The 26,108-nt window shown below is 58.1% G+C and overlaps 1 protein-coding gene and 1 long non-coding RNA gene across 6 annotated transcripts in view; one reads left to right on the top strand and one right to left on the bottom strand.

Moving 5' to 3' along the window:
- The window catches only part of PTPRF (protein tyrosine phosphatase receptor type F), a 95,517-nt gene that overhangs the window by 28,115 nt on the left and 41,294 nt on the right, over nt 1–26,108 (bottom strand). For all 5 annotated transcript variants that reach the window (XM_077752038.1, XM_077752041.1, XM_077752040.1 and 2 more), the window contains 6 exons: nt 22,086–22,274; nt 13,220–13,330; nt 3,425–3,694; nt 1,387–1,968; nt 1,044–1,180; nt 408–552 (listed from right to left, as the gene is read on the bottom strand). In XM_077752038.1, coding sequence (XP_077608164.1) covers nt 408–552; nt 1,044–1,180; nt 1,387–1,968; nt 3,425–3,694; nt 13,220–13,330; nt 22,086–22,274 — 1,434 coding nt within the window. The remainder of the gene's footprint in view (nt 1–407; nt 553–1,043; nt 1,181–1,386; nt 1,969–3,424; nt 3,695–13,219; nt 13,331–22,085; nt 22,275–26,108) is intronic.
- LOC144221538 (uncharacterized) lies at nt 6,487–9,186 on the top strand. Its single transcript, XR_013332101.1, has 3 exons — nt 6,487–7,013; nt 8,276–8,493; nt 8,909–9,186. It is a non-coding gene; the product is annotated as an uncharacterized LOC144221538 (long non-coding RNA).

Here is a 26,108-nt window from a genome sequence, read left to right as displayed (position 1 = left end):
GGTGACAGGGGAGATGAGATGTGGGTAAATGGAGCGGGAGGACAGCTGCTGAAGCGGGGGCGTGTCTGAGGCCGGGCAAGCGTGGCCGTCCCACCACTGGGAATGGCCAAGTTGGCCAGTGTGGCCAGCACAGACAGGCTGTGTGGGGTGGGGGGNGGGAGTGGGTGGGGACCTGGGGGAGGGAGGGGCAGGAGGAGGGGGTGGGGAGCAGCGCGGGCAGAGGCCACCTGGACTCAGACCAGTGGGAACTTACCTGTCCCTCTATCGGGGTCCAGACCCGGAGCCCAGACGGAAGGTCCAGTCCGGGGCCTGGCAGACCTGACCAGCCCCCTGGTGGAGGGGGAAGGGTGTGCGTGTCTGTGCCCCACCCCCAGCTGCGGCAGGCAGCAGCCTCAGAAGACACTTACTGGACTGTGCTGTGCGGGCCTCAATGGTGGGGGTGAAGACGCCCACCCCCATCTCGGAACGGGCGGCCAGCTGGAAGTGGTACAGTGTGTCAGGCTTCAGGTCCTCTAGAGTGTAGGAGGAGGTGGGGTCGAAGGTCACCTTGTGCTGGAAGAGCAGGGAGCACTCACTGACTGCTCTGACCTCAAAGGTCACTCAGAGGCTGTTCCCCAACGTGGGCTGCAGCTGAGCCCTGCGGACCCACCGTGGCTCCAGGGCCGGCTCCGTGTCACATGGCCACCTGGACCACCCAAGGGACTCGGCCCAGCCCATGCCATGGACATCGCACAGACTATATGGCCCTGAACACCTGGCACGAGTGGCTCCAGTGGGGAAGTTGAGGGCTCTGTCGGTGCCGTGTAAGCCACAGAGCCTAAGAGACCCAAGGACAGACCCAAGGACAGGCCCTGCCCCTGGCACGGGGGTGACAAAGACTACAGGACCTTATGGGCCGCATGAGCCCCAGGGCCCCAAGGAGAACCCTGGGGGCTGTGTCTGTACAACCACAAAATCCAGAGAGTCTGCCTGGGTGAACCCACCAGAGTCACTCTAAGGGGTCAGGAGGGCCCCCCTCCCTTCTGCCCCTGTAGGGCGCTCACCTGCTGGCCTTCATCCTCTGCTGCCCAGTATACCAGCTCATACTTGATGATCCGCTCCTGCGGGGGCAGCAGCCATGATAGTTGGATCCTGGTGTCCGACTCCGCCTCAGCCTGGAAGTCCGCCGGTTGGGCAGGCACTGCAACATCCCCACGCCAGGTGCCATGAACCTCACCGATGCCCTCGAGGGCAGCCGAAGACACCCTTGCGCCCCTCCCCTGCATCCTGAGTGACCACGTGCGTGTGGAATACAGGCCCTCATCTTCCCATGGCCCCCAAGTCCCCGGCCTGATGGAAGAGGCTCAGCCACAGCCTTGCCCGCCCCAGCATGCCACCCGCACGTACCTCCTTGCTGCGTCTTGACCTGGATGGTGGGGCTGGGTGGGCCGTCACCCACAGCAGTAAAGGCCAGCACGTGCAGACTGTAGGTGATGCCAGGTAGCAGGCTGCCCACAGTGGTGAGGAGCCCAGCATCCGTGTTGTGCTTGTGCCAGGCACTCAGGGGGCGGCGGGAATCGGGGGTGTAGTAGACGCGGTACCCTCGCACCAGGCCGTTGGGCTCCTCAGGCGGCTCCCACTGCACCAGCATGGTGCTGGCGCTCAGCATGCGTGCCTGCACGCGGCGTGGGGGGCTGGAGGGCGCCTGCTCTCCCGTGCGTGCCCGCACCGCCTCGCTGGGTGGCCCGCGTCCGATGCTGTTCACTGCCAATACTCGGAAGGCATATTCTGAGAAAGGGCTGAGGCCACCAATGCTGTAGCGGGTGGTGGCCACGCCATCCACCTCCTGGAAGGGGCCCTCCGCACCTGCTGCACGGTACTGGATGCCGTAGTAGGACACGGGCTCTGCGTTCCCAGAGTCCCAGGTCAGGGTGACGCTGGTGGCAGTTGTCTCTGTCACCACAAGGTCAATTGGAGGTTTCGGCAGAGCTGGGAAGAAAGTGGGAGGCTCAGGACTGCCTGAGGTCATGACTCCAGAAGCCAAGCCTGCCTTTGGGGTTATCCAACCAGAAGGTGGTTGACCCCCACAGCCCACCTTGAAGAACAGCTTGAAAAGCTCAAGGTGACCTCTAAGGGCACCTAGTGGGGGATGTTGACCATGCCTATCAGGGGCCCCAGGGGCCTTCAGTCATCTACTGTCCACCCACATCATTTCTAGTACTCACTGAATCCTCACCTAACAAGACGCAGAGGAGGCATGGCCTGACCAGGTCTCGTGCACACAGGCTGGGAGGCCGACTTCTGCCTCTGGGGCTTGCCTGTGCTCACCCGTGGGCACCTACATGTGACTGGGGCTGATGTTGGGGAGACACGTGCCTAAGGGAAAGGCTTGGAGTTTAAAAAGTGATGGGGTTCTGGGCCCCACACACCTGCAGCTTGGCTCAAGTTGAAGGCGGAAAAGCCCCAGAGCCGACCTTTTAACAAATAATTATCAAATGCCTACTAAGTGCTGGGCACTGCGCAGGGGCCGAGGACACAGCCACATCCCTGCCCTCATGGAGTTTAGGGTGAGCGGGAAGCACTAAGCCCGTAATCATGATTCTGGTGCATGCGAGGACTGCAGAGAGCAGGGTGCTGAGCCGGGGACTGTCCACGAAGACCTCACAGAACTGAGACCCAGACTGGGAGAGAACCACCATGGCAAGAGCTGGGTGAGGGCCCGGCGGAACCGAGCAGTGCCAGTAGGGCCGGGTGAGGTGGGTGAGGATCCCGGCCTTTACCCTAAAAGCAACGGGAAGCCACTGGAAGGAGGTTCTCTTAAAAGACAGTGGCGAGAACCTGCTTTACATCTTCAAAAGACCATTTCAGTTGCCGAACAGAGGGAGGAGGAGCGGAAGCAGGGAGCCTGGAGGAGTAGGAGTATGCATGTCTATCCCAGGGGTCTGGCGGAGAGCCCAAGACCCCTTGACCACTATTTCACCATATCCTTCCTGCCAGGAGGCTGGGAGACCTGAGGGGCTGGTGTTGTGTAGTGGTTAAGGGGTCATACTGTAGCATCAGATCCCCAGTGGTTCAAGTCCCTGCTCTATCATTTACTCCCATGTGACCCTGCATCTCAGTTCCCTCATCTGTAGACTGGGGAGAGCGTCCACCCCCAGTGTAACACAGGCAGACCAAAGTCATCTGTGCTTAGCAGCGCGGTATCTGCCCACAGGAATGCAATACCTGTTAGCTGTTCTTACTAACACTATGGATGACAGAAACCCCTCTCTCCACCAGTGAGGGCCAGTAGGACCCCAGGAGGCACCCAGGAGGGAGCAATGACCCCTAGACCTCATCCATCCCCACAACAGCCATCCTCACCTGCTATGGGTGCTGGGCCCTCCTGTCCCCCTGTGCGACAGGGCAGGCCACGGGCCACAGAAGGCATGCATGTGGCACTCACCTTTCACGGTGACCTGGGCTGTGGCCTCGATCATGCCTAGCGAGGAGATGGCCACACAGGTGTAGTTGGCAGAGCGCACGACATTGCTGAGCTCCAGCACGTTGCGGCCAACTGGCATCTCATCCTCCTTGGTGAGCTCCTCAGCCCCCATCATCCACTTTACGTAGGGCATAGGTGCACCCACCGCAACGCAAGTCAGGTTCACGCTGCCCCCTGGCATCACCTCTTGGCTGCTGGGAGGGATGGAGAAACGAGGAGCCACACGGCGCACTGTGGGAGGAGGGAGAGAGGCACTCACAGGCCGGGCAGGACACTCTGGAGGATGGAAGGGCAGGGGCCCCTCATCCAGGAAGCCCCACTTGTCAGAGCCATACCCACCTCAGAGACAGGTGGGGTGGAGTCCCTGAGCCCCAGCATACCACCTCCCACCCCACTTTTGGGCTAGAAGTAGCCTCCACACTCAGACTGGAACACAAGAGATTCCGTAGCCAAACTCCCATTTTACAGCCTAGGAAACTGAGGCCCAGAAAAGTCCTATCTGCCCGGAGTCACACAGGGACTCAGTGCAAGGTTTGGGCCTCAGGTCTACACTGTGGGCCAAGTCAGGGCCACATCCCAGGCTGCCTTCCAGTGCCCGCCTCTACCTGCTCTTGACCCTCTCCAGAGGGGCTAACTGGGGCACCAGTGAGAGAAGTCCAGGCACCCTAGGGTGGAGGACATCAGAGCATGGCTGGGGCAGGGGAGAGGGTCAGCCCAGGAATGACATGGCCACCTTCTCTGGAGTCATGGCCTCCACTTCCAGGCTGTGACCCAAGGTGAGACATGAGGGCAAGGGGCATGACCACCTGCTAGGACCTCAGCCAGGCTCAAGGCACAGCCTGGGAACCCAAGGGGAAGGGCTGCCCCTCAGAAGGGGCTGGCCAGGAGTGCGGGGGGCGGGCCAGGGACGTGGTCCGCGGGCAGGATGGGCATGACAATGGCAGTAACACGATGAGGGCGCCGAACAGACGGCTTTCTGTGCCAATGAACAAGGGTCTCAAGGGGGAGGGTGGCTGTGCCTGGCCACGACCTCTGGCCTTGGGCTTTCCAGGCCAGAAGCAGTTCTGAGCTTCTCAGGCCAAGTTGCAGCCTGGAACCCCCCTGAAAGTTGGAAGCTGGGCACAGACATTTGGAACATGCAGTGGGAGGGAAGGCAGGCAAGACCTAGCCAGGGGCAGGCATGCATGGCATGCTGATGGGTCATGCAGCTGGTGGCCAGGGGCTGAGGAGTGTCCCTCCTGGGCACCCCTACAGACAGTGTTGGAGAAGGGCAGGCAGCGAGGCTAAGGGACCAAAAGGCGGCACCGAGAGTGCATGCGGGTCTCCGGGGCCCCTTGCCAGGGAGCCCGGGCATGCAAAGGACCCGTGCTGTCACATCAGGAGCATGTCCACTATAGGTTCCAGACCCTGCTGTTCAGACAGCCCCAAACCACAGAATCCGAGCCGGAACGGGGTGCATAAACCACCTGGTCCAACCTCTGAGCTCACTGCCCAGGGGTCAAGCTGCGGCCCAACACATCACCAGGTCCTGGTAACGCGTGGCTACAGTATCTTTCAAACCCGCTAAATTTCTTTCTAAACCCAGAGGCTACTGCCCCCACCAAAGTCTCGGCCACTTCCATCTTTCCCTGCACTGCTACGCTGGCTTCCTCCAGGCCCCTCCACAAACAGCACAGGTCTGTTCACGTCACTTCTCTGTTAAAAACCCCCTACACGGGTCCTCAGACCACATGACCAGACCCCATCTCACTCAGCCCCTGCCTCAAGTCTGTCCACACCACCTCACTCCGAGGCCTCTAGAAGGAACCCCCAAGCAAACCATGGGTGATAGGCATCATGGGCTGAGTCTACTTCCCTCTGTGTCCCCAGGCTCACTTGGGATCCCTGTGGGTCTCATGGACACCTAGTGTTCTGCTTTCTAGAACTGGCTTCCTCATTTTCATTAGGGGAACTGCCTCTCCTCCTGTTCTTGCTACACGGGGCATGTGACCCAGATCAGATTAAGCCTTTGGACTTGTGCAAAAACTATTAGAACAACTTTCTCTCTGTACTGCAGTGGCTAACCTTAGAGGGACTGGGACCACCTTTCATAACACTTGGGAGAACATACTTGAGGACAAAGAAGCCAATTGAGGAGAACAGAGCTAAGAGACAAACACAAGAGCCTGACCAGACTTAAAATATCTGGATCCAGCCCTGCCTGACATCAAACCTACCTCTACATATTGGAGTTTGGTAAGCCAAGAATATCCTTGCTTTGCTTAAGCCAATTAAGTAGGTTTCTGTCACTTGTCCCAAAGCTGGGAGTCTGCATGGCACAATGACAATGTGTCACAGTAGAGAGTTCTGCATGGCAGAGAAGAGGCAGACCCTGGGCACAGTTGACAGGAGGGACCCACAAGAAAGAGCACCCTTTGAGCACTCCCTCCCTCAAATGGCACCAGAGTGAGACCAAGAGGCACAGAGAGAATCAACACCCAGATTGGTGCTGCGGGCCCTCCCTGAGCTCCGGAGCTGGGCCTGGGAGGCAGGCTGTGGGAGGAAAGGCACAAGCTGGCAGGTCTATTTGCAGACCAGGGTCAGGCCTGTGGATGAAGGGAGGGGTCCCTACAGCCCTGGCTTGAGCAGACAGGCACAGGGGAGCAGCCTTAACTGATCAGGTCTTTATTCTCAGCCCATGTCCTCCCCGGTCACCGGCACTGAAAGAGGTTCGAGGAGGGAAGCCACTCTTTTTTTTTTTTTTTTTTATTTCTAGGAGAGAGAGAGCACGTGAGCAGGGGAGGGTCAGAGAGAGAGGGAGATACAGACTCTGAAATAGGCTCCAGGCTCTGAGCTGGCAGTCAGCACAGAGCCCGACGCGGGGCTCGAACCCACGAACCGCGAGATCATGACCTAAGCGAAAGTCGGACGCTTAACCGACTAAGCCACCCAGGCGCCCCGGAGGGAAGCCACTCTTGAACATCTACTACGTGCCCAAGGTTTCCTTCCTAGAGATGTTATCACCTCCCAATTACAGACAAGAGAACTGACCTAAGGCTGATCCTTTTAAGCAACATGCCTGAGTTTACGTATTACCAGGAGATCACTTGTGTGATGAAAAGCTCACACCCTTTTGAGCCCTGGCTGATAAAGCTTAAAAAAGACAACTGGGAGGCTCCAGGGAGAAGCTTCTGGACTTCTGGATAGCCAAGGCTAGCAGAAGATATTCTCCGGTTGGCAGAAGGATGGGACTTGGACAGGGTGCCTGGGCGACTCTGTCGTTTGGACATCTGACTTCAACTCTGGTCATGACCTCACGGCTTGTGAGTTTGAGCTCCATGTCAGGCTCTGTGCTGACAGCTCAGAGACTGGAGCCTGCTTCTAATTCTGTCTCTCTTCTGCTCCTCCTCTACTCACGCTCTGTCTCTGTCTCAAGAACAAAAAAAGAAGGATGGGACTTGGAGAGCCTGTGCCAGGGGACACCATGGCTGCAAGCTTGCCCTTGCAGTGGCAGAATCTTGGGGCCTGGTTACTCCCTGGACAGAAAAACAACGAGCCCCAGGGAAAAGAGGTAGGTCCTTGGCCAAAAAACCTTGGGTCCCAACCTGAGCAGTGTAGAAAGCTGATAGGACTATAGCCTATCCAAATAGCCCCGGGAGCACAAGGTCTTCTGTTCCACCGTCAGGAAGTGGAGGCCCTTCAGAACGAACGATGATGAGTTTGAGAGGGCAGGTGTGACCCTTAGGATCATCCCTAGCCCCTGGGCAAGGGTCTCAAGCCCAGAGGCTGCTGGGAATGCACCCTTGATGCTTTCACGGGGCTTCAGGCACACATAAGGAGCTCTGGAGCTCTCCAAGCCCAGGCTCACCCTCCCCGCAGTGTCAGGGAGGTGAAAGTATGTCTGCAGAGGGAGGGTGGGGGCAAGAGAGGTAAGAGACGGCCTCCTGGGATCCCGAGTGGCAGTGGGGCCCTGCACCCTGGACCTGCCTGGACAGCCACCCCAGCCTTAACAGCCAGGAGGGGCCGGTGCCTCCCTGCAGCAGCCCATGGTCACTCCTCCCACTGTCCCAGACACAAGGCCTCCCAAAGGGACAGGACGCGCCCCGGACTTAGTCTATTGACAGAGCAACAGCAGGGAAGAAAAAAACCAGAGCCAGGAAAAATGCACTTAGGATCTAATCTTGGGCTCCAACAATGCCGGTCTATTACTGTTCCCCGTGCATCTTTACTGCTGACATTTTATAGACAATTTCCAAAACAGGGCTCTGCCATTTCTGGATTATATTTCAGCTGTAACTTTTAAGTCTAATTATTTGCGCTGACAGCTCCCTATAATAGGGCGGTGTGGCGCCCAGAGGCATCAGCATTCAATGGAGTGACAGCCTAATCGCAGGGGGAGGCAGCCCCGCAATCTGCATTCACTCACAGAAATTTCTCTGATGAAAATAACACAACATTAAGGAGGGGATGAGGGGCAGGATCCACTGTATCAAGATAAAATAACTCTTTAATAAATAACCTTGTGGCTGCCGCAGAGCAGTAATTAAATGCCGGCGTGCTCGGCACACAGTTTTAAGTAAAGCTGGAAAAATGTAAGATGTAATTATCAGCGCCAAACAAATTACCAGCCCGGCAAATCCCCCTGGAATATTTAGAAACTCATCTCTGCCTTCCCGTTAAATATTTGTATACGTGCTTATTTTTGGTGGGACCACAAAGTGGGAGAAGGAGAAGGGACGAGGGACCAGGACGGTGGGGGAAGGGGTGTAGGGGGAGGCGGCTGCAGGCAGGCTGGGCTGTCTGCTGATGACTGCTTTCTGGACGCCCCAGCAGATCTGCCTGGTCAGCGAAATGGTGTAAGTGAATGCCCCAGAGCTCAGGAGCGCATATGGATGGATGCTCAGGGCTGATATCTGAGCTGAGGCTGCAGCCCTCCTCTGGACTGGCTCCCTTCTCCCTCACGGAGGAAACCTAAGCCAAGGAGATGCTGCAGAGGGGACCAGGTGGCCTGAACCCGCTCCCTGGGGCTCAGCCTAAAGCCCAGGGGACAGGTGAGTCTCCTCTGACTACTGAGAGCACGTGACACAGGAATGAGTGCCAGCCTCTGCTGCTGGCCCCAAGGCTAGGAGGAGAGGTCTGGACCTGAGGGTGGGGCTGAGAACTGAGTCCCATGTGAGAATGTTCTGGAATGGGCTGGGACAGTCTCCAGGGAGTCCTTCCCAACCTGTGGCTGGGCCAGGGCCTCTTCCAGCTCCCACGTGGGCCTCACCAAGTTGCAGTCAACTGTTCAGTCACGTGTGAGCTCCCTGAACCTGAATGCTCAGCGCCCAGCACAGGCCTGAGGAAACGCGAGAAGGCTGGGAGGGCCTGGGCAGAGGGGCCTGGGGAAGGTGGGAAGATCTTCATTCAGCTCTGGTTGGAGACGGGGAAAAGACAAGAGTGTAGGATGTTTCCTCTGTACCCAAGATGATGCCACCCTCCTGTGCTGTGGACACCAAACTCGACGAGGCACATCGGGGCTGGGTGCCCCGTCGGGCTTGTTGGGGACCTCAAGGTCAGTGCAGACCTGCAGGACTTTGTGGGGTAAGCTCATTCTATATTAGCCTTTTCCCTTCATCCTCCCAGTGGCTACAGCTGAGCTCGGGCAAAGGTGGGAGCTTAGGTGACACGGTTGTGGAGGGAAGGCCCCACAGGCACAAGTAAGGTACAACTGCTCTCAGCTCCCCCAACCAGTCCTGAACCCCACNGGGGGGGGGGGGGGGGGGGGGGGGGGAGTCTCGTGTCATGCACCATGCCTGCCTGACCGCCCCAGCAGGGGAGCCCAGCTAAGGGGACATGCAGCACGTGGCAATCAGGGACCCAAGCGGCACAAACATGCAGGGCAAGGGGCCAGCCCGCCCTCCCCTTGTCCTGCCGGCCTGCCGGCCGGAACAGCAGAGAACAGAGCCCAACTGGCGGGCAGGCCTGGCTGGAGTGAGCCCGAGGGAGCTGACCGAGCCCTCTGGGCCCTACTGACGGGAGCATCCCGTCGACGGGCGAACTGCAGATGGGTAAGAAGTGAAAAGGACCAACCTTCTCGCTGATCTGAGAGATGAGAGTTTGGGTTGATGGCAGAGTGCGATGAGGATGAGGAGGGAATAAAAAAAAGACAAGGAGAAACACAGAGAGAGTAAAAACAGGCCAATCTTCATCTGCCCACACAGCACGGAAACAAGACAAGACTGTGCCCCACGCACACGCACGTGCACGCAGGTGCACGCGGACCACGCTGCTCACGAAAAGACTCAGGACTCATGGAGGACATGGTGGACAGGGCTGGGTCCCGCTGGCCGGTGCTGGGACACCAAGGGTGGGACAGGGCAGGGTGAAAGGGGAGCACAGGCGGGCCCCCATGCCTCACGCACACCCCACGGCTCGACAGACCCAGTGAGCTGGGCTCTGGGGTCAGGGCCCACCCAGCCTACAAACCCACTAAGGCACACAGGCCGCTAGATTCCCACCACCTTGAGGAAGCCCCATACTGCACAGGGCACCAGCGTGAGGAGCTGGTGTGGACACCTATGGGGAGGAAGGCTGTGGAGACACCGCCCCGTTGAGGCTCAGCTATGGCCAGCGGCCAGCTCCCTGCAGAGAAGGGGGAAGGTTGAGGGCAGGTAGGGTGTGGCCACACCCTGGCCCCTGGCAGCTCTGCGTCCTGAGAGCTAGAGGAGAGAGACGCTGTGGATGGAAGGAGAGGGTGAGTCACTCGGAGAGGGATATGTTTGGTGACACAGAAAGGCTGGTCCACCCAGCCTGCCTGGGCCTGCTGGACTGTGGGCAACTGTGAGCAAAAGCACGTGTAACTGGATGACGCACCCCCAACGGCTCTCCCAACAGCAGCAGCGGTCACTGGCCATCTAGCATTTCCCGTGTGCCTGCCCCTGTGCCCGGAGTTTCACACAAGCTGTCCCATTAAATGCCTCAGCTGCAGCGGCTCCGAGTGTGGAGCCCTGAGATTCTGGAGGACAGAAGAGGGATGGGAGGCGCTGAAAACAAATCTAAGGAGGAGATGTGGCCTTCAGTGCAGTGGACACAGCAGGAGAAGAGAGACGGAGGGAGGTGAATGCTGGCAGGGAGGCCATCCATCTACCGTAGCAGTTCCTCCCCGACCCAGGCAGCACTGGGCAAGGTCTGGAGAGGTTGCGAGTTGTCGTGGCTAGGGGGTATTGCTGGCATCTAGGGGGCCAGAGGTGCTGCTAAACATCACACAATGCCCAGGATAGCCCCACATAACTAGGAGTCACGCGGCTGCAAGTATCAACTACACCGAGGTTGAGAACCCGGGGCTAGGGTCCACAGCAGCCCAGGTGCTGACGATCCTGACAGTTGGAGCCCACTGGCCTGGAGGGTAAGGTGTCTGCCCTGGAGGAGACGTCATGACCGCTCTGCGGGCAGCGGGCAGGCAGGCACTGGGGGTTTCTCCGTGGGTGGCCCACTCACAAGCAGGCTTTAGGACAGAGCTGGTGGCCAGCACAGGAGAGGCTGTCTCAGAGGAACTGGGGTGGACAGGCCCTTGGCACTGCTGGGGGTGGAAAGCAGGGGCTTTGCCAGGATGGAGATGAGGAGCAGTGGGGACACGAGATGCAAAAGTCCTTGGAGCAGGCTTCCCAGGTGTCTAAAAGTCTCATTTGTAGGGCCTGTCCTGGGGCTACAGGGCAAATCGCCCTTGACCAAACAGGGCAGGTACAGGTTCAGGTGGGGCCTGGGTATAAGAAAGGTCTTGGGGATAGAAACTCAGGACTGAACCTTACATATGAGGGTGCACAGGAACAGGTGCGTGAGGGAGGAAAAGACAAACAAAGCCAGGTTGGGACGGCCTGCTTCAGGGTCCCTGGCAAGTGGGGCTGAACTAAAGAAACTCCCACACTCCCTGGCCCCATGGGAATTGGCCGGAAAGGTGATTTAGGAAGACTTGATGGGAGTGGGGGATGGGCGATGGCAGGGTCCTGCCCGAGTCCACCATGCGTGGCTGGAGGGAAGAATTCCCTGGTTAGTGCTGGCTGCCAGTCACGCTGGCTGAGCTCACCTCCTCTCTGAAGAGACCCACTTGCCTCGCCTCAGGGGTGAGGCCAGTGCAATGGTGACTTCGGGGACTACCAACCACTCAAGATAACAGTGCAGGATCCATCACCTATGTCTGGGCCTTTCCCTGCCTCAGTAGGGCCTCCTGCAGCTCTGCTCCAGGAAATGTGCCCATATGACCAGACCATGCCCAGACACCAAGGGTTTCTCAGTGGCTCTGCTGGGCCTCTCTTCTCTCTGATGCTCTTGACCCTTTGATCTTTTGGAAGAAGTGTTCAGTCAGGACCCTACAGCATTTGGAATGGACAGTCCCGGGGGGAGGAGGGCCTAGGGCTGTCTCGGCAGCTCCTCTCTAGGAAGGGCCTTGTCAGACCCCTGCGCGCCAGTCAGGAGCTCTGCCTGCAGCTGCGTGGCAGGGGCTGTGCACCTCACACCTCTCTCGGCTTTGTGGGTGGCTCTCAGGCGCCTTGTCTCTCTGCTCTGGTGCGGCTCCTTAAAACAGGCGCTGGGTCCACTTAGGCGAGCCTTGATGAGGACATCTGACAAGGGGGCTGAGTGGGGACGTCTCACCCCACACCCCCAACCCTGAGGAAGATGGTTCCGTGGTCTCTGAGGCACAATTTGCCAGTCACCCGGCGGGCTCGCAGGCTGGGCCTCTCGGAAACCTGTGCCGACATAGAGCAGCTCCTCCATAACTACGCGGCCGACGACCTGATTCTCTCTGCCCCATCTAACCATGGGGCCCCCAAGAGTGGGACAGGCCGCGGACACCGCCTGGGCAGACGACCCCCTGGAGAAGCTGCCCTAAGCACTTAGCGTGATGAAGTCATTGCTGCAAGGAAGCCGTGTCCGCTTTCCTTTTCAAATCCCCTGAGTGGAGACAGTTTCACTTGTAATGATGCTCATCTGTGCGGGAGGGTTAAATAAGGGGACGTGGGGGCAGAAGCAGGGCCCCTCCCAGGCGCTGTGCACACCAGACCCACGGTGTCCTCAGGAAGGAGCAGGTGGCCAGCTTTGGTCACCCTATGAGCAGACACTGGACACTCCAAAACAGTCCCCAGGGCCTCTATGCTGGGCACCTGGACTTGTGAAAACACACGATCCATTAAGGCCCAGCAAGAAACACCTGAAACACAGTAGGTGCACACCTGTCGGGGCTCACAGATGCCTCAGACCGACCGTCTCCAAGGGTCCTGGTTGGTGACAGAGCACAGCCGCCTCCTCCCCCCGAAAGGCCCTGGGCAGACCTGGCGAGAGGGCAGGTTCACCTGGCCCGGAGCCATCCCCCTTGCTGGGGTGGGCAGGACAGACTCAAGGAATGCCGGGCCGGTATGCCCCTGCTTCCACACAATCATGTGTGCTCGCCTGTGCACGTGTGCACACACACACATGACAGTGAGAAGTCGGCTTGGAAGGCTTGAGACTCCCATGGGGCTCTGGACCCACGTGGCAGGACCTACAAGAGATACAAATGCTCCCCAGAGCGACTGCCTCCCAAAGGGCCTGCAGGGAAGGAAGGAAAAGTAGCGGCAGACATAGGGAGCCTGCCCCGTGGGAGCAGTGGCGGCTGTTCTTGCTGCGGCAGGAAGAGGTGGGAAGAGGAGAGACTGGGCCCACGGCAGCCCCCACCATCCACACCAAGGGCTCCAGACAACATGCCCAGCAGGGTCAGTTCAGCTCCACAGAGACAGGGCTGGGCTCTGCCCGCATCCTTACCTCGCACGTATAGGTTGGCGGGGGCCGAGTAGCGTGTGCCTTTAGAGTTGGTCGCCACACACTCGTACTTGCCTTGGTCCGACTCCTCACTGCTCTCAATCTGCAAGGCACCTGCGGGGACACAGTGACAGAGGTCAGGCCTAGAACATGGGGAGGGGCTTGACAGCATTTGGGCTTGTGTTGACGAGACGCTGCAGATATCAGGGCCACGCCTGGGCACAAGTGTTGCTCCCAGGAAGCTCTCCCGGATGAGCCCATGGGCCTCCTGGTTGGAGGCAAGGGTCACACTATGAAGCACAATCCTGCCTGTCCTGCCCCGAAGTCTAGTAGGGCCTGTGGGCCAGGCCAGCGGCTCCATCACACCCCCTTCATCCCTGGAGTGGCCAGCACTAGAGCCCATTTGCCAGTGAGCAACCCCACTGGTGGCCCCAGGCCTGTCAGCCCTGCCAGGCACTGTGGAGCCAGGTATGGTGGGGATGGCCTGTATTCCTGGGGGCCTGGGAGCTGCAAGCATGCAATGGCCCTCACTGGGCAAGAGCCTGAGAAACCGCGCCGGCCAGAAGTCCACAGGAAGGAAGGGGTTTGCTCTGGGGGCCTGGTGCCCAGCAGCTTCTGCTCATAACACCCATCCTCTCCTCCCACCCTATCCCCACCCCACTGGCCCCACCCATTCCGGCTCCTCTCCTCAGCTGGTCCGATAAAGTGCTTCGACCCACCACGGCTGCTGCATAATTCAGGAGGCTAATGGAGGCTGTAGCTCCCATTCGGGCCAGTGCCCTGAGGGGCTGCTCCGGCCGGCCGCAGACGGACAGACAGGAGCCAGGATTCAGGCGAGGGGGGGAAGGGCAGCTGCAAAGGACCCTCACAGAGGGCCAGTTCTGGCAGGTCTAGGTAGTGGAGCCCAAGCCAAGGGGGAGGTGGTGGGTGAAACCACTTGACTTGGCCACCCCCCAGCCCTGGCAGTAAACACTGGAAAACACTGTTCGTGAGCGCACACCAGGCAAGCTGTCTGTGACAGTAACACCCCGAGGCACAGGCAACACCCCCTCCCTGGAACAAGCCGACAGACAAACCCACACAGGACAGTCCAACGGACACTTAACCCCACAGCGCACAGCCTGACACAAAACTGCCGCCTGCACAGAACGGCCGGGGTGACCCTGACAGCCCCCACCTTCCCAGGGCTCAGGCTGCCTGATGGTCCCCACACCCACACAGGACATAGACAGAACCCGAGGAACCCCACCTGACTGGACTGGTCAGGAGCCACGGGAAGAGTTCCACGTCACACTCTCACAGCCCAGCCCCCAGGGGAGGCCCGCCACGGGTCCTGGCTGCAGCCTCTTCACTGCCTGCCCTCCCTCTCCCACGGCCTAGACCTAGGGAGCTGGAGGGGCCCTGAATATGCTGGGCACTGGAGGTGGGAGAAGAGCCTGCGAAGGCTCAACCCCAGCGAGGGACACCGGGCTGGCCTGCTCTGTGGTCCTGGCCTCAGCCCTCCCCAGTGGGCGTCAGGGAGCACGCGCATGAGGGCCCAGCACACGTGCCAAATACCCATCTCCTCCAAGAATAGCCCCGACGGGCACTCCACAGGTCATGTGTATGGGATGGATGGACACTGTTACAGAAAATGTTCATTTGAGCGGGTGGGGTCAGGCCCCTGGCTGGTGGCGGGGTGGGGGTGCTGCACTAGGTCAGCTCAGTTGGGGAGGGAGGGGAGACATGGTGGCTGGTGCCACCGGCAGGGACAAGAAGTAGTGCCTGGGTGGGACCCCTGCTGGGGGAGGAGGCTCCCCTGTGGCAAAAAGTAGGACAGGTCAGGGGACCCAACTCAGATCCTGAGCCTAACTGCACAAAGAAACTCCCAAATCTGGAACCAACACNGGGGGGGGGGGCCTGCAGGGCCAGCCCTGTCCTCAGAGGGTGATGGACAAGATGCCCCATAGGGAGGCGGCTGTTCCTCGGCCCAGCCTCTGTCCTAACACCCCCTTGGCCCTGGACTGAGGGATCTAGCGGTGCCCAAGAGACGTGTGAAGAAATGAAGTGAATACAATCAGTGCAGGAGCAACCAACCATTTTACAGTGTGCCTGCTCCAAGCCAGACACCGCCCGCACCCTTGTCTCCTCCTCTGAACCTCATGAGCCCCGAGGTGGGCCCTGGCCCCGATTTAAAGATGAGGAAGCAGACTTCTGAGAGATGGATGGGTTTTCTGATGGTCACACAGGTGGGTCAAGCTTGCACCCGGATCTCTGAATCCAGAGTCTGATTTCAGAAGCCCCAGGCTGTGGGGCTTTGCTGCATGAAAGCAGCCAGGCTTGGCAGGTCACCTGATCTGGTTGCAGCAGACCCTGTTTATTCTGTGTCACGGCAGCACCTACACTAAAGCCTTCACTGACTGCTCCTCCTCGCGTGTGCCAGGCTAACGGGATCTACAGGATGGTCCTCACCCTGTTCTAGGGCCAGGATGTTAAAGGGAAGTCAAGCAGTCATTGGGGGCCCCAGAAGTCACTGGGGGCTTCTGAGGAGGAAAGGCAAGGCCCGGCCATGCTGCCACACTTCCTGGGAAGACTCTCCGTCTGTGGCCGGGCTTGAGGATCAGTACTTGGCTTCACTGTGGGAGCTGACAGGGTCCGTTCTGTGGGGCTGGCCTGGAAGGGCCGGGAAGTAGGGCTTGCTATCCCCAAGGCGGGGCTTAGTGGGGTATTTCTACAGTCCAGACTTGCAATGGATGAGTCCACAGGAGGGAATGATCGAGTGTGGAGGTGTGTGGTGGCCGGTGGTGCTGAGGGGACCGGAGCTGGAGATGAGGAGGCTGGAGAGGTCGGGATGGGCATGGGGGAGGTGACGGACTGGACGGGATGGAGTGGTGGTGACAGCAGTGGCGTGGCGTGGCGAGATGCACGGACAGCATTCTTACCTCTGATTGGTGAACCACCTGGCGAGGTAATTTGAATGCAAATAAGATCAGAGAAAAGCATTAGTACAAAAGGAAGGAAAGCCACAAAAAGCCAAACCAGATAAAATAAAACATGAGAAAGGGCCTTAAATATACAGAGAAATCGAGGCCCGAGTTAGGCCAACGCAGGTGACAAGTGCGCGGGCACCAGGCTGAGCCAGGCAGAGTGCAGGTGAAGCAGTGTCCCTTGGGTCACTGGCATTGCTCTGAGGAGGTGAGGGAACGTGGGACTGGGGTTAGCGGGGCTGGAGGTGATGGGACTTAGGAAGGTGGAGTCAGGGCTCCTGCAGACCCTCCTGGCTGAAGCCAATGAGGGGGAAAGTGAATAAAAGAAGTAGCAACCCTGCTCCTTAGGGGTGCCTACATCTCACAGGTGGGTAAGGTTTCAAAACCAGAGCACTTACCAAAAGCAACCAAGGAGGTTAAGCACAGAGAATGGGTTAAAGGGAGGACCTGCCTTTGGCCACCACCAGGCCAGGTCTCCCTCAAGCAGACATACCAGCCTGGCCCCACCATGGGATTTGATAAGCCCCAAACTTATAACCCAGTAGCAGATGCCCTACAGAGCCACTCAACCCTGCTAAAATGTGTGGGACTACTGAGTTTATCCCCAACCTGACTGGTGAGAGCCAGAGGCAAGTGTCCCCTCCTTGCCTGTTCAGTGCTTCAAGCCCAGAGGGCCAGACACACACTTCCAAATGCCCTGTGCAGGGTGGTTATGAGGTCTGAACAGCTGCCTTCCCAGCGGGTGCCTCCTCTGAGGCAGTGTTCGGGCCCCATCTTCTGCGACCACCTCACCCAGAGGAGAAAGGAGCCCATGGGCGAGCTTGGGCCCAGTGCTGTCCACCCTGCCCCTCTCTGCCCATGGCTAGGGGACAGAAATAAGCCAAGAGACAAACACTTATCATTCTCTCGTTGAACTTGAGGACACCTGCCTAGGAGGAATGATCCATGTTCATGTCCACATGGGAAAGATGAAACAAGGTGAGGAACAGGAAGTGACCTGCCCAAAGCCCAAGGTCACATGGCCTGTAAGTGCGGGGACAGGAATTAACCAGGTCTGGTGCACAGCCTTTCCACTACAGGTGCAGAGGCTGGAGGGGAGGCAAAGGTGACTGCTGGGACCTGGGCTGGGTGTGTGAGGGGGGCTGCAGAGAGACTGGGAAGAACTATCACGACAGTGATCCTCCAGCCATGGTCCAGGGGACCTTTAGTGTCCCTGAGACCCTTTCAGAGGCTCCACAAGGTCAAAACTATTTTCATGGTACTAAGAAGTTATTTGCCTTTTTCACTTTTGCTGTCTCGTGAATATACGGTGGAGTTTTCCAGAAGCTCCGTGAAGTGTGATATGGCAACAGAGCAAATGCAGAAGCAGACGTGAGGACCCAGTTACCAACTTCTATCAAGCCCCAAATTAAAGAGATTCGTTAAAGCATAAAAAACAGTGTCACTGTGCTCATGTAATGTTTTTGTTTTATGAAACATAATTATTTTTCATTAAAATATATTATTTAACATATAATGGGCTTTAAAAAAGTCATGTAAAGTTTAAATATTTAAAACCTTTTCAGTTCTAATATCTAACGTGGTAAATGCTGACGGAAAAAAACCTCTGCAGACGAAAACTCCTTGAGATTCTCTAATATTTACAATCAGAGGTTGACAATCACTGATCTACACTTGTGGCCTGTCATGGCAGGGGGTGGCAGTGTAGATGGTCCAGGACTCAGACCCCTAGCTTCTGGCCTCTGCTCTCCCCACACCTAACCTGCCATGTGAGGAGTCTCTGGACCTCTCAGAAGAGTCACTTCCCCACCAGACTGAAAGAAGAACTTGCCTTACCATTTCACAAGGTGGGTGTGGGCCACCTGGGCGGGGACCCAGGAGTCAGCATCACTCCTGAGAGGGGCCAGTGTGCTCAGGACAAAGGGAAACCGTGACCATACACTGCCAGTGTGCCCACCCGGCAGACCCAGCTGAGGGGTGGGGAGAGTTGGGGAGCAGGCTCTCCCAGTCAGAGCTGGGCCAGCCAGCAGGGGAGGGAACTGTAGGCCTCAGGCCCATCCTGAGTCTGCTCTGCCCTTGGCTCTGGGTCCTATCTACCACATCCAGATGCTGGCATCTCTGCTCAGGCCCTCTAGTCTCAGCTCGGGTGGCAGGGCGTGTGGAAGGAGGCTGTGGCCTGGGTGAGAACATAGATGCGTGGATTAGGTTGTCCTGGGCGGCGATGAGATGGCAGCTTGCACATTCAGGCCACTGGGATGAGCAGAGCAGGGGAGGTCTCCTTGGTGCCCTGTCCAGGCTGGGCAGAGCACGTGGGCCACCAGCTCCTTTCAGGAGCCAGCAGTGGCTCTGAGCCCCGCTTGGAGATGAGCCCCTGCCAGCTGCTCCAGTGATGCCATCTGCTCCTGACTTGATTTCTATTCTCCCTGAACTTGTCTCCATTCCTCCTGGGCCCACCATGGGCCTCAAGTTCAAGTTCTCAAGAGGCTCCTTGCGTCAGCACATCACGTCACTTCAGTGCGGAAGGTGCCCATGGAGCAGAGCTCATGCCTGAGCAGGGCTCACACCAACTGCCCTCCTCTCAGCTCCTGTTCCAGAGGCCACGGCCCGTGACATGTGCTGTACCTTAGCCTGCAGGTGCCTGACAAGTTCGGGGGACCTAGTCAGGGAGAGCCTGAGGTCTGGAGAAGATGGGGTCCTGGAACTCTGGAGTGCCCGCAGTGTCCAAGCACTCCCTAAGCCCTAGATTTGGTGTATGTGATACTAGAAGGCCTCTGGGTGACTGCACGGGGGGGGGCTCCCTGGCCCTGGATCTCCACATGTGACCCCAGGTGACTCCCCTAGGGCAGCTATAAAGTGGGCATGATAATCACAGCCTGTCCTACTTCTCAGGCTTGGGGAGAATCAAACGCAACAAAAGGCAGGAAAATACTTTGTGATCTGTTGGCGATGCGTAAACTGTGACGGTCCCTGTAAACGACTGAGTGCTTGGGGGCCTGATTCTACTCCACTGAAGGGATATCCCTGTCACATGTGCAGGAAGCCGCCCCAGCACCCTTTTAAACGGTAGCAGGACAGGGGCAGCAGCTACTGGAGTCGAGGACCAGGCAGCAATGGGGGAAAGAATCCTGTCTGTCACTACAGAGGTGGGGTGATTGAGGCCCCGAGGGTGTCATCCTAGGAACTGGACTTTGGGTCCAGAACTCTTCAGGTGACAGCTTCCAGGTGGCAGTAAAGGTCAAACAAGGTCTTCCTTGAACCCAAGGAGCAGGAGGGTTGGACATTGGTCTGTAGGAACAGGACCCGAAGGTCATGTTCATGAAATAATTTATCAACAAGGGCTCAGAGACACTGGTCCTACAGCTGGGTTTGTGCTGGGAGCTGGGGGAGCCAGCCATCGCAGTGGGGAGCCGACCCAGGCCCTCCCTGCAAGGAGCACCTAGTAAGTGAGCAGAACGAGAGCCAGGCAGTAACAACACAGGGCAGGGTGTGTCCTGAAGTAGTAGGCCTTGCTTAGGCTGAGGAGGGAGAGGCTTCATGACCTGGTGAGTTAGAGGAGAGGGCAAGGACGGGGTCAGGGTGGTTCAGGCGAGTGGGCAGTGGCCACAGGTAACAAGAGCCCAGTTCACGGAGCCCTCCACATACGCAAGGCGGCAAAGTACAGCTTCTGCTGCTGTTGTCTCACTTAGTGCTTACTGTCACTCCTTTTTAATGGTAAGAAAACAGAAGCTCAGAGAGGTTAAAGGACTTAACAGAGCTAGTAAGTGGAGTAGCTGAGATCTCAGGAGGTAAAGCTGTGGAGATGTGCATTGGTAAGATGGAGAGGGGTTCTGTGCACCTTGTTCGGGAGCTGGTGCCCAGCCACATGGGCAGGGAGATGCCACTGCAGTGGTCGGAAACTGGAGGCACCGAAGAGAAAAGTGACAGCTGTTAGGGGATGGATTCCTGGGGAGAGCCCGGATGCGGAAGGGCAGGAGGTGAGGGGAGCAGTGCTCAGCACTGGGATGTGGTCAAGGTAGCAGACGGACAGAAGGGGTCCAACATGAGAGCCATGTGGGTGATGAGGGCATCTGATTCTTCCTTAATGGAGTAGGAGTCGGGGTGTATCCTAGGTTTCAGGCTGAGGGGGCTTCCACTTGCAGGGAGAGGCTCGGGGTGGGGGGACAAGGGTGCGGCTGTTTGGGAAGGAAGTCACCACTTCCTTGGGTGAAGGGCGGCCAGGGTGACACTAAGAAGGCAGACAGATTTTAGTCTAAAGCTCAGGTAAGCTGTGTGGTGTCGGAGAGACAGAACTAGGTGTGTGGGAGTGGAGAGGAGACCTGAAGCTACAGGAGCAGGTGAGCTGGCCTAAGGGAAGGCCCTGTGCATGAGGCAGGGCTCCCCAGCTGGAGGAAGGAGCAGAGGAAGAGGAGGCCTCAGGGAAGACAGCAGTGAAAGGGAAGCCAGCAGGGGGTGGGCGGGGGTGGGGGGGCAGGCAGAGGAGAGCAGCCAGTGGAGTAGCGGGCAGGAGCCCACTCACCGGGCAGTGAATGGGTGGCACAGGGCCTACATACAGTAAGCACTACATAAATACTTGATGAACAAGCACACAAGACAGTGTGCCTTCCCAGAACTGCTGCCACAGGCAGTCAGTGCCGTGCTGGGGTGGAGGCCAGGCCTGCAGGGAGGACCATCTGGCTGTTTGGGGAGCCTGCCTGGGGGAACTGTGGGGAAATGCAGAGGAGCCGAACCATGCTGGCCAGTGGGCAGTGCTGGGCAGTGGTTGCAAATGCTACCGGACCATTTCCTGCCTTGATTATGGCTGTTTTAATTAACTGTGTTACAGCTGCCTCCATCTTGTTGAGTTTTAATTAAATTAAATGAGCTAACACTTCGTAGGCTGTCTCAGGCGGCCATGGCTAGGCCCTGAATCCTGCCCTGCTGGGCAGCTCATCTCTCCCTCCTCCCCTGGGCACTGCTGGGGCGTCTACCTGGTGGGAGGTAGCAGGGAGGGGCTGGAGCCCCAGGGAGTGGCGGGGGCACCTCTCAAGTCTGCGGGGTCCTGAAAGGGGTCGAGTCACATCCTCCTCTGCAGCGCTGACATCACATCTGACGGGCAGCAGGGGCCCTGGCTGGTGCCAGCCATTTCGCCAGAGCCCACCGGCCCGCAGCTAGCAGGAGAGCTTTTGGACCAAGGCCTATCGGTCCAGCCCTTGCTGGCGGCAAATGCAGAACGCAGCTAAGCTGATTCTGAGCCTCCTTTTCCCGCCTGCATCGTTCCCACAAAAACTGAATCAATTATCCTGGCGGGAGCCTCCGAGGCGGATCGATCAATGGGGCGACACCTCCTGCCTGGTCATGACGGCATCCTTGCTCCTGGGGCTCCGAGCTGGCTCGACTGAGATATCCAGAGGAGACGTATGGCCCTGGTGGCCAAGGGATGGCAGCAAGTCCTCTTGGCTCTAAGCTCCTGAGGGCCAGCCTTTTGAAGCCAGATGCGTAACACATCTTTGGCCTCTTTTCCTGGCTAAGCCCTGCTGTCTGGAGAAGTAAGGAGAAGCATCATGTAGGTCCCCTCTCAGGCAAGGCTTCAGGAAAGACAGAGGACGAACACGCATAGAGCACCTCTGCAGGGCCCAACGCCATGCTGGGCACGTCACGCATGCCACAAGGAGCCGGGCTGGACCAAAGTCTAGACTCTGAGGACTCCAGGAAGGTAAAAGAACCACCGATGACTAGACCTCGTTGTCAAGCTCTCTTCCCTGGGCCAGATCCGGCCTAACCACTGGATCCCCTATGCACAGCTCTGGGGGGTCGGCCCCAGGCTGAGATCGCCTGTGGTTCCCAGGCACCCAGGCTGTGCTTGGCTCCAGCTGGACACCTTTCCTAAAGTCTGTGTGGCCCCTTGACTCTCGCCCTCTGCTCACCTGAACGCAGCTGCTTGATGCGCCCGTTGCTCGTGGCAGGGTCCACGGGGAGGAAGTCCTTGAACCAAGAGATCTCTGGATCTGGATTCCCGCCTGCCGCACACAGCATGGTGGCTGTGCGTGCCTTCTCCACCACCTTCAGCTGAGGCCCCATGTCGATGGAAGGGAACCCCGAGGGCAGCTGTTCTTCTGCAGACAAAGGACAGACATGCGAGTTAGGTCTGGCACTGCCTGCCCTCTAGAACCCTCCACTGTGGGCGGCTTCTCCTGACTCCCAGGTTGGATGGCACCCTCAAGACCCTTGCCTCCCAATTCCTGAATGCCAAAGGTGGAGCTTGCTCCATGTGAGTCCCACTACCCAGGCCTGCCCTCTATAGGGCTAGGGTGGTGGGAGGATGGGGGGGGGGTGCGGGTACAGTGGGGCCGCCCCGCCCTGTCAGGGAGTTCCAGATCTGAGAAACAATACCTCATATGGGAGATGTCAGCACTTATCTCTCTGGGCCCTCAGAAAAACCGGGACTGATGCTCTGCTGGCTACAGCAGAAAGTACCACATGGCTGCTAGGCTGCACGCGGCCCACAGCTCAGACGGCAGCACCCAGAGCCACAACTCAGCCCCAAAGCTCTGTGCTGTCTGGTCCTGTCCACTGTTTGCATCTAGCCGTTAGCTCTATGACATGGAAGAACCCCACATCACAGCCCAGATTCTGCACCTGACTCTCATACCCCCTGCCCTACCAATGACGCCCCACTCAACCCCTGGTCCTGACCTTGACCCTCTTCCCTCCATCACTGGGGGCCATGGTCAGGCCTGGGGACCACATCAGAGTGTGTGGAGGCTAAGTAGGTAAAAAAGCTCTAGGAAGACACGAAAATTTGACGAAGGGAGGCAACACCCTTCCCCAGCAGCCTTTTCCCATCTTGCCAGGGGTTGGTGACTCACATAAGGGTCAGTTCCCTGGGAGCAACAGCAACAGGTATCAGCACATCCCCACTCCCAGTGCAGCCAGGCTTCTACACCCAGGCTTCGGCACCCAGCCACAGGCCACGTGGGGCTTCCACTTTCCCCACTAACTAGCTCTATGACCTGGGCGCACTACTTATCCTCTCCATTTATCTGCAAACAGGGTTCAAGTGCCCACTTTGTAAAGCCATCATGAGGATGACATCTGATGACACAGAAGGTGCTGGGCAGTGTCTGACACAGAATCTGCACCAGTGAATATCAGCTGATGTTATCATCATAACTAGCAACAGGTGAGCCACCAGGGCAGCCAGGTACCAAGGCCAGGGGCTGGGGCTGGTGAGAGGCCCTCCCCATCAGCGTGTATGTGAGAACTAGGCAGAGCCTTTCCCGCAGTGTGGATGCCAGGCACGCCTAATAGAGGATGGGGAACGCTGTCAGTCTTCCGGGTGGGGATGGGGGGCAAGGCTCTGTGGTGGCAGAGACCAGGATATAGCACCGCCTGGAACTTCCTCCCTTGGGCCCAGCATAAGATGGATGTGTTGGGACACTTGCTGAGGTCAGGCTCCTGTGCCGGGGAAAAGGCATATGGCATCCTCAGAAGCGATTCTAGAAAGTAAAGGCTGGCAAGGCTGCTTCTCCCTATAGACTCTCAGGGACCCAGGGGGCCTGACTGGGGAGGCAGGCAGGAGAGGAAGCTGGAGGAGCCCCAGTAGGCAGGGCAAAACATCCCTCTGCTGCTAGATCCCAGGAGGGGCTCTGCCAAGGTTCCAGCTGCCAGGGGCATCCCAAAGGGACTGTGGCCACCACAGGATAGGGGGTCTGGGGCTAGGGAACAATAGGATTCCCAGCACGGCCTTGCCTCCCCAGCCTCTCCCAGTAGCTGGCAGGATGCTTACTTCCCCACCTACGGTCCTATAAATTCCAGATGTGAATCCAGCAACTCCTTGGCTGTAAATATGATCCCACAGTGTCCTGACTTTCAGCTCTGATTTTTAAAAGGAAAATGTTAAACAGTGGCAAGAAAAAGGAAAGTGGCAAGAAAGTAGGACTTGGGAAACACCCAGCAGGAAGCAGCTTCCTTTGGGTCTGCTGTCACTTGCTTTCACAGAAAGGCCCAGGCAGAGCCTGAGCCTCAGGTGCCCGCCCCCTGCACCCTCCTTGCCTTTCCCAGCAGCTGGGAGACACTCAGGAGAGTTAGAGCCACCCTAACCCAGCAGGGCACCAGTCCTGAATCCTACCTGTTCTGCCCTGCTGAGCAGTGGGGGCAGAGGAATGTCAGGGCCTGCCAGAGTTCGGGCCCAGGTGTCGGCTGGTCCCCATCTCCACCAGCAAGGTAGATCAAGGAGAAGGGAAGAAGTGCAAACACCTGCAGCTCCATGTCCCGGCATCTACTCTGAATTCCTAACACGGGGAAGGTCTTGGGGATTTACGCCAAATTAAGGACAATTAATTTTCCTCCCTCAATTATCGGGCCCTCAATGGCTCTGTCCTTGGCTCAGATCATGCCTCAGGCACTGCCGCCAGAGCCTAAAACCGGCATGTGTGAAGAGCTGTCCATAAAACAGCGGGACCCGAAAGCCAGTCCCTTGTGCCAACTAGGCTTCTAGGCAGAAGTCGGAAGGCTGCAGTTCTGCACCTCCAGCGGGGGAAGCGTGTCTCACACGCTTCCAGGACTCCAGGACTCCAGCCCGTCGGGAGTGACAGCGCTGCCATCTCTTCCTGCTATGCTCCCCAGGAGGCCTCCAGCACATTCAAATGTAGCCAAGGTCAGCAGCTGTTACTGTCTGGCCAAGCTGGGCACCATGCACGCTGGTGTAAACTGACCCATCCACTGGTCCGGCACATTTATTCCCTGCACACCCCCAGTACCCACAGGGGTCAGGTCCATGGTAGCCTGAAGCACTGAGGCTAAGGACCAGGGTGAATCCTTCAGTTGGACTTTACACGATCACTCCAAACCCAACAGCAATCAGGAAAGCTGAGGCTCAGATATGAAAAATAGAAGGTTATGTTTACTAAGTTCCACGTACCGAGTTAAAATGATTTAAAAAAAAAACAAAAACGAGTTAATCTCTACCAAAACCCTATGTGGTATATGAGTGAATAGAGGCTTAGAGACCTGCCCAGGGTTACGCAGCTACATCAGAGGTGGGGCTGGGATGACCCCGGGTGGTGGGACCCCCACCTTGCGGTGAGGCGCAGCACCACCATCCTGCCCCATACCATGCCCTCCTCTGTCCGATTCAGAACTCAGCGCTCCATGGAAGCCCCCTGCACACAAGCGGCAAAACGAACCTGCACGCACCCACACCCCAATGTATGGGCACTCACACCTCAATGAATGGTCATCGAGTCCCCTCAAAACCTGGCCCCCCCAGCTGCGGGTGGAGGGGAGGAAGGGCTCCTCCCCCTCCAGGCCACCCGGTAACCATGGCAACGGGAGAGGCGGGCTCACGGAGGAAGGTTGCGCGCGTGCCCGCGTCCCAGCAGGCGCGCAACCTCGATTGGTCCAAGCAGCTGCCGCCCCGCCGCCCCCCCGCCCCCCGCTGGGTGGAGCGGCCGTGCCCCGTGCCCCCTCCTAGGACCCCCGTTCCTCCATTTCAACTCCCCAGCTCTCTGCTCCCCTCCCCCTTGGGCTTCCTTCCCGCTCAACCGCGTAACTGGGGTTCCCTACACTTGCCTCACAGCCTCAGCCGGCTTGGCATTCGCAGTGTCTGTGCCTGTAGGGCGGAGGCCCCTCTGTTCTCTGATAAGGGGGTCCTTGGGAGAGAAAGAGAAGTCCTTGGGGCCTTTAAGGGGCTTCAGAGGTACCAGGGAACCTGGGTCTCTACAGCTGTCTGCGGATTTCACCTGCATGCACAGGTAAGGTGCTCAAGCATTCCCAGGGCTCTCCCATCAGGACCTCTGTCTGCCAGTACCTCAGTCTGTGTACCTGTGGTGGGTACGCTCGTGTACGTTAATGGCTCTTGCACTGAACGCACTGGTCTTTAGATACCACAAGAGGGGATCTAAACTCCTTCCCTGCTGTCCCCACTGAGCAGGGGAAGATGACAGGGT

This window comes from Crocuta crocuta, unplaced genomic scaffold (assembly GCF_008692635.1).
Source record: "Crocuta crocuta isolate KB4526 unplaced genomic scaffold, BGI_CrCroc_1.0 scaffold367, whole genome shotgun sequence".
NCBI lineage: Eukaryota > Metazoa > Chordata > Mammalia > Carnivora > Hyaenidae > Crocuta > Crocuta crocuta.
Note: the sequence above shows the minus strand (reverse complement) of the source record. Positions and strands in the feature narration are given on the sequence as shown.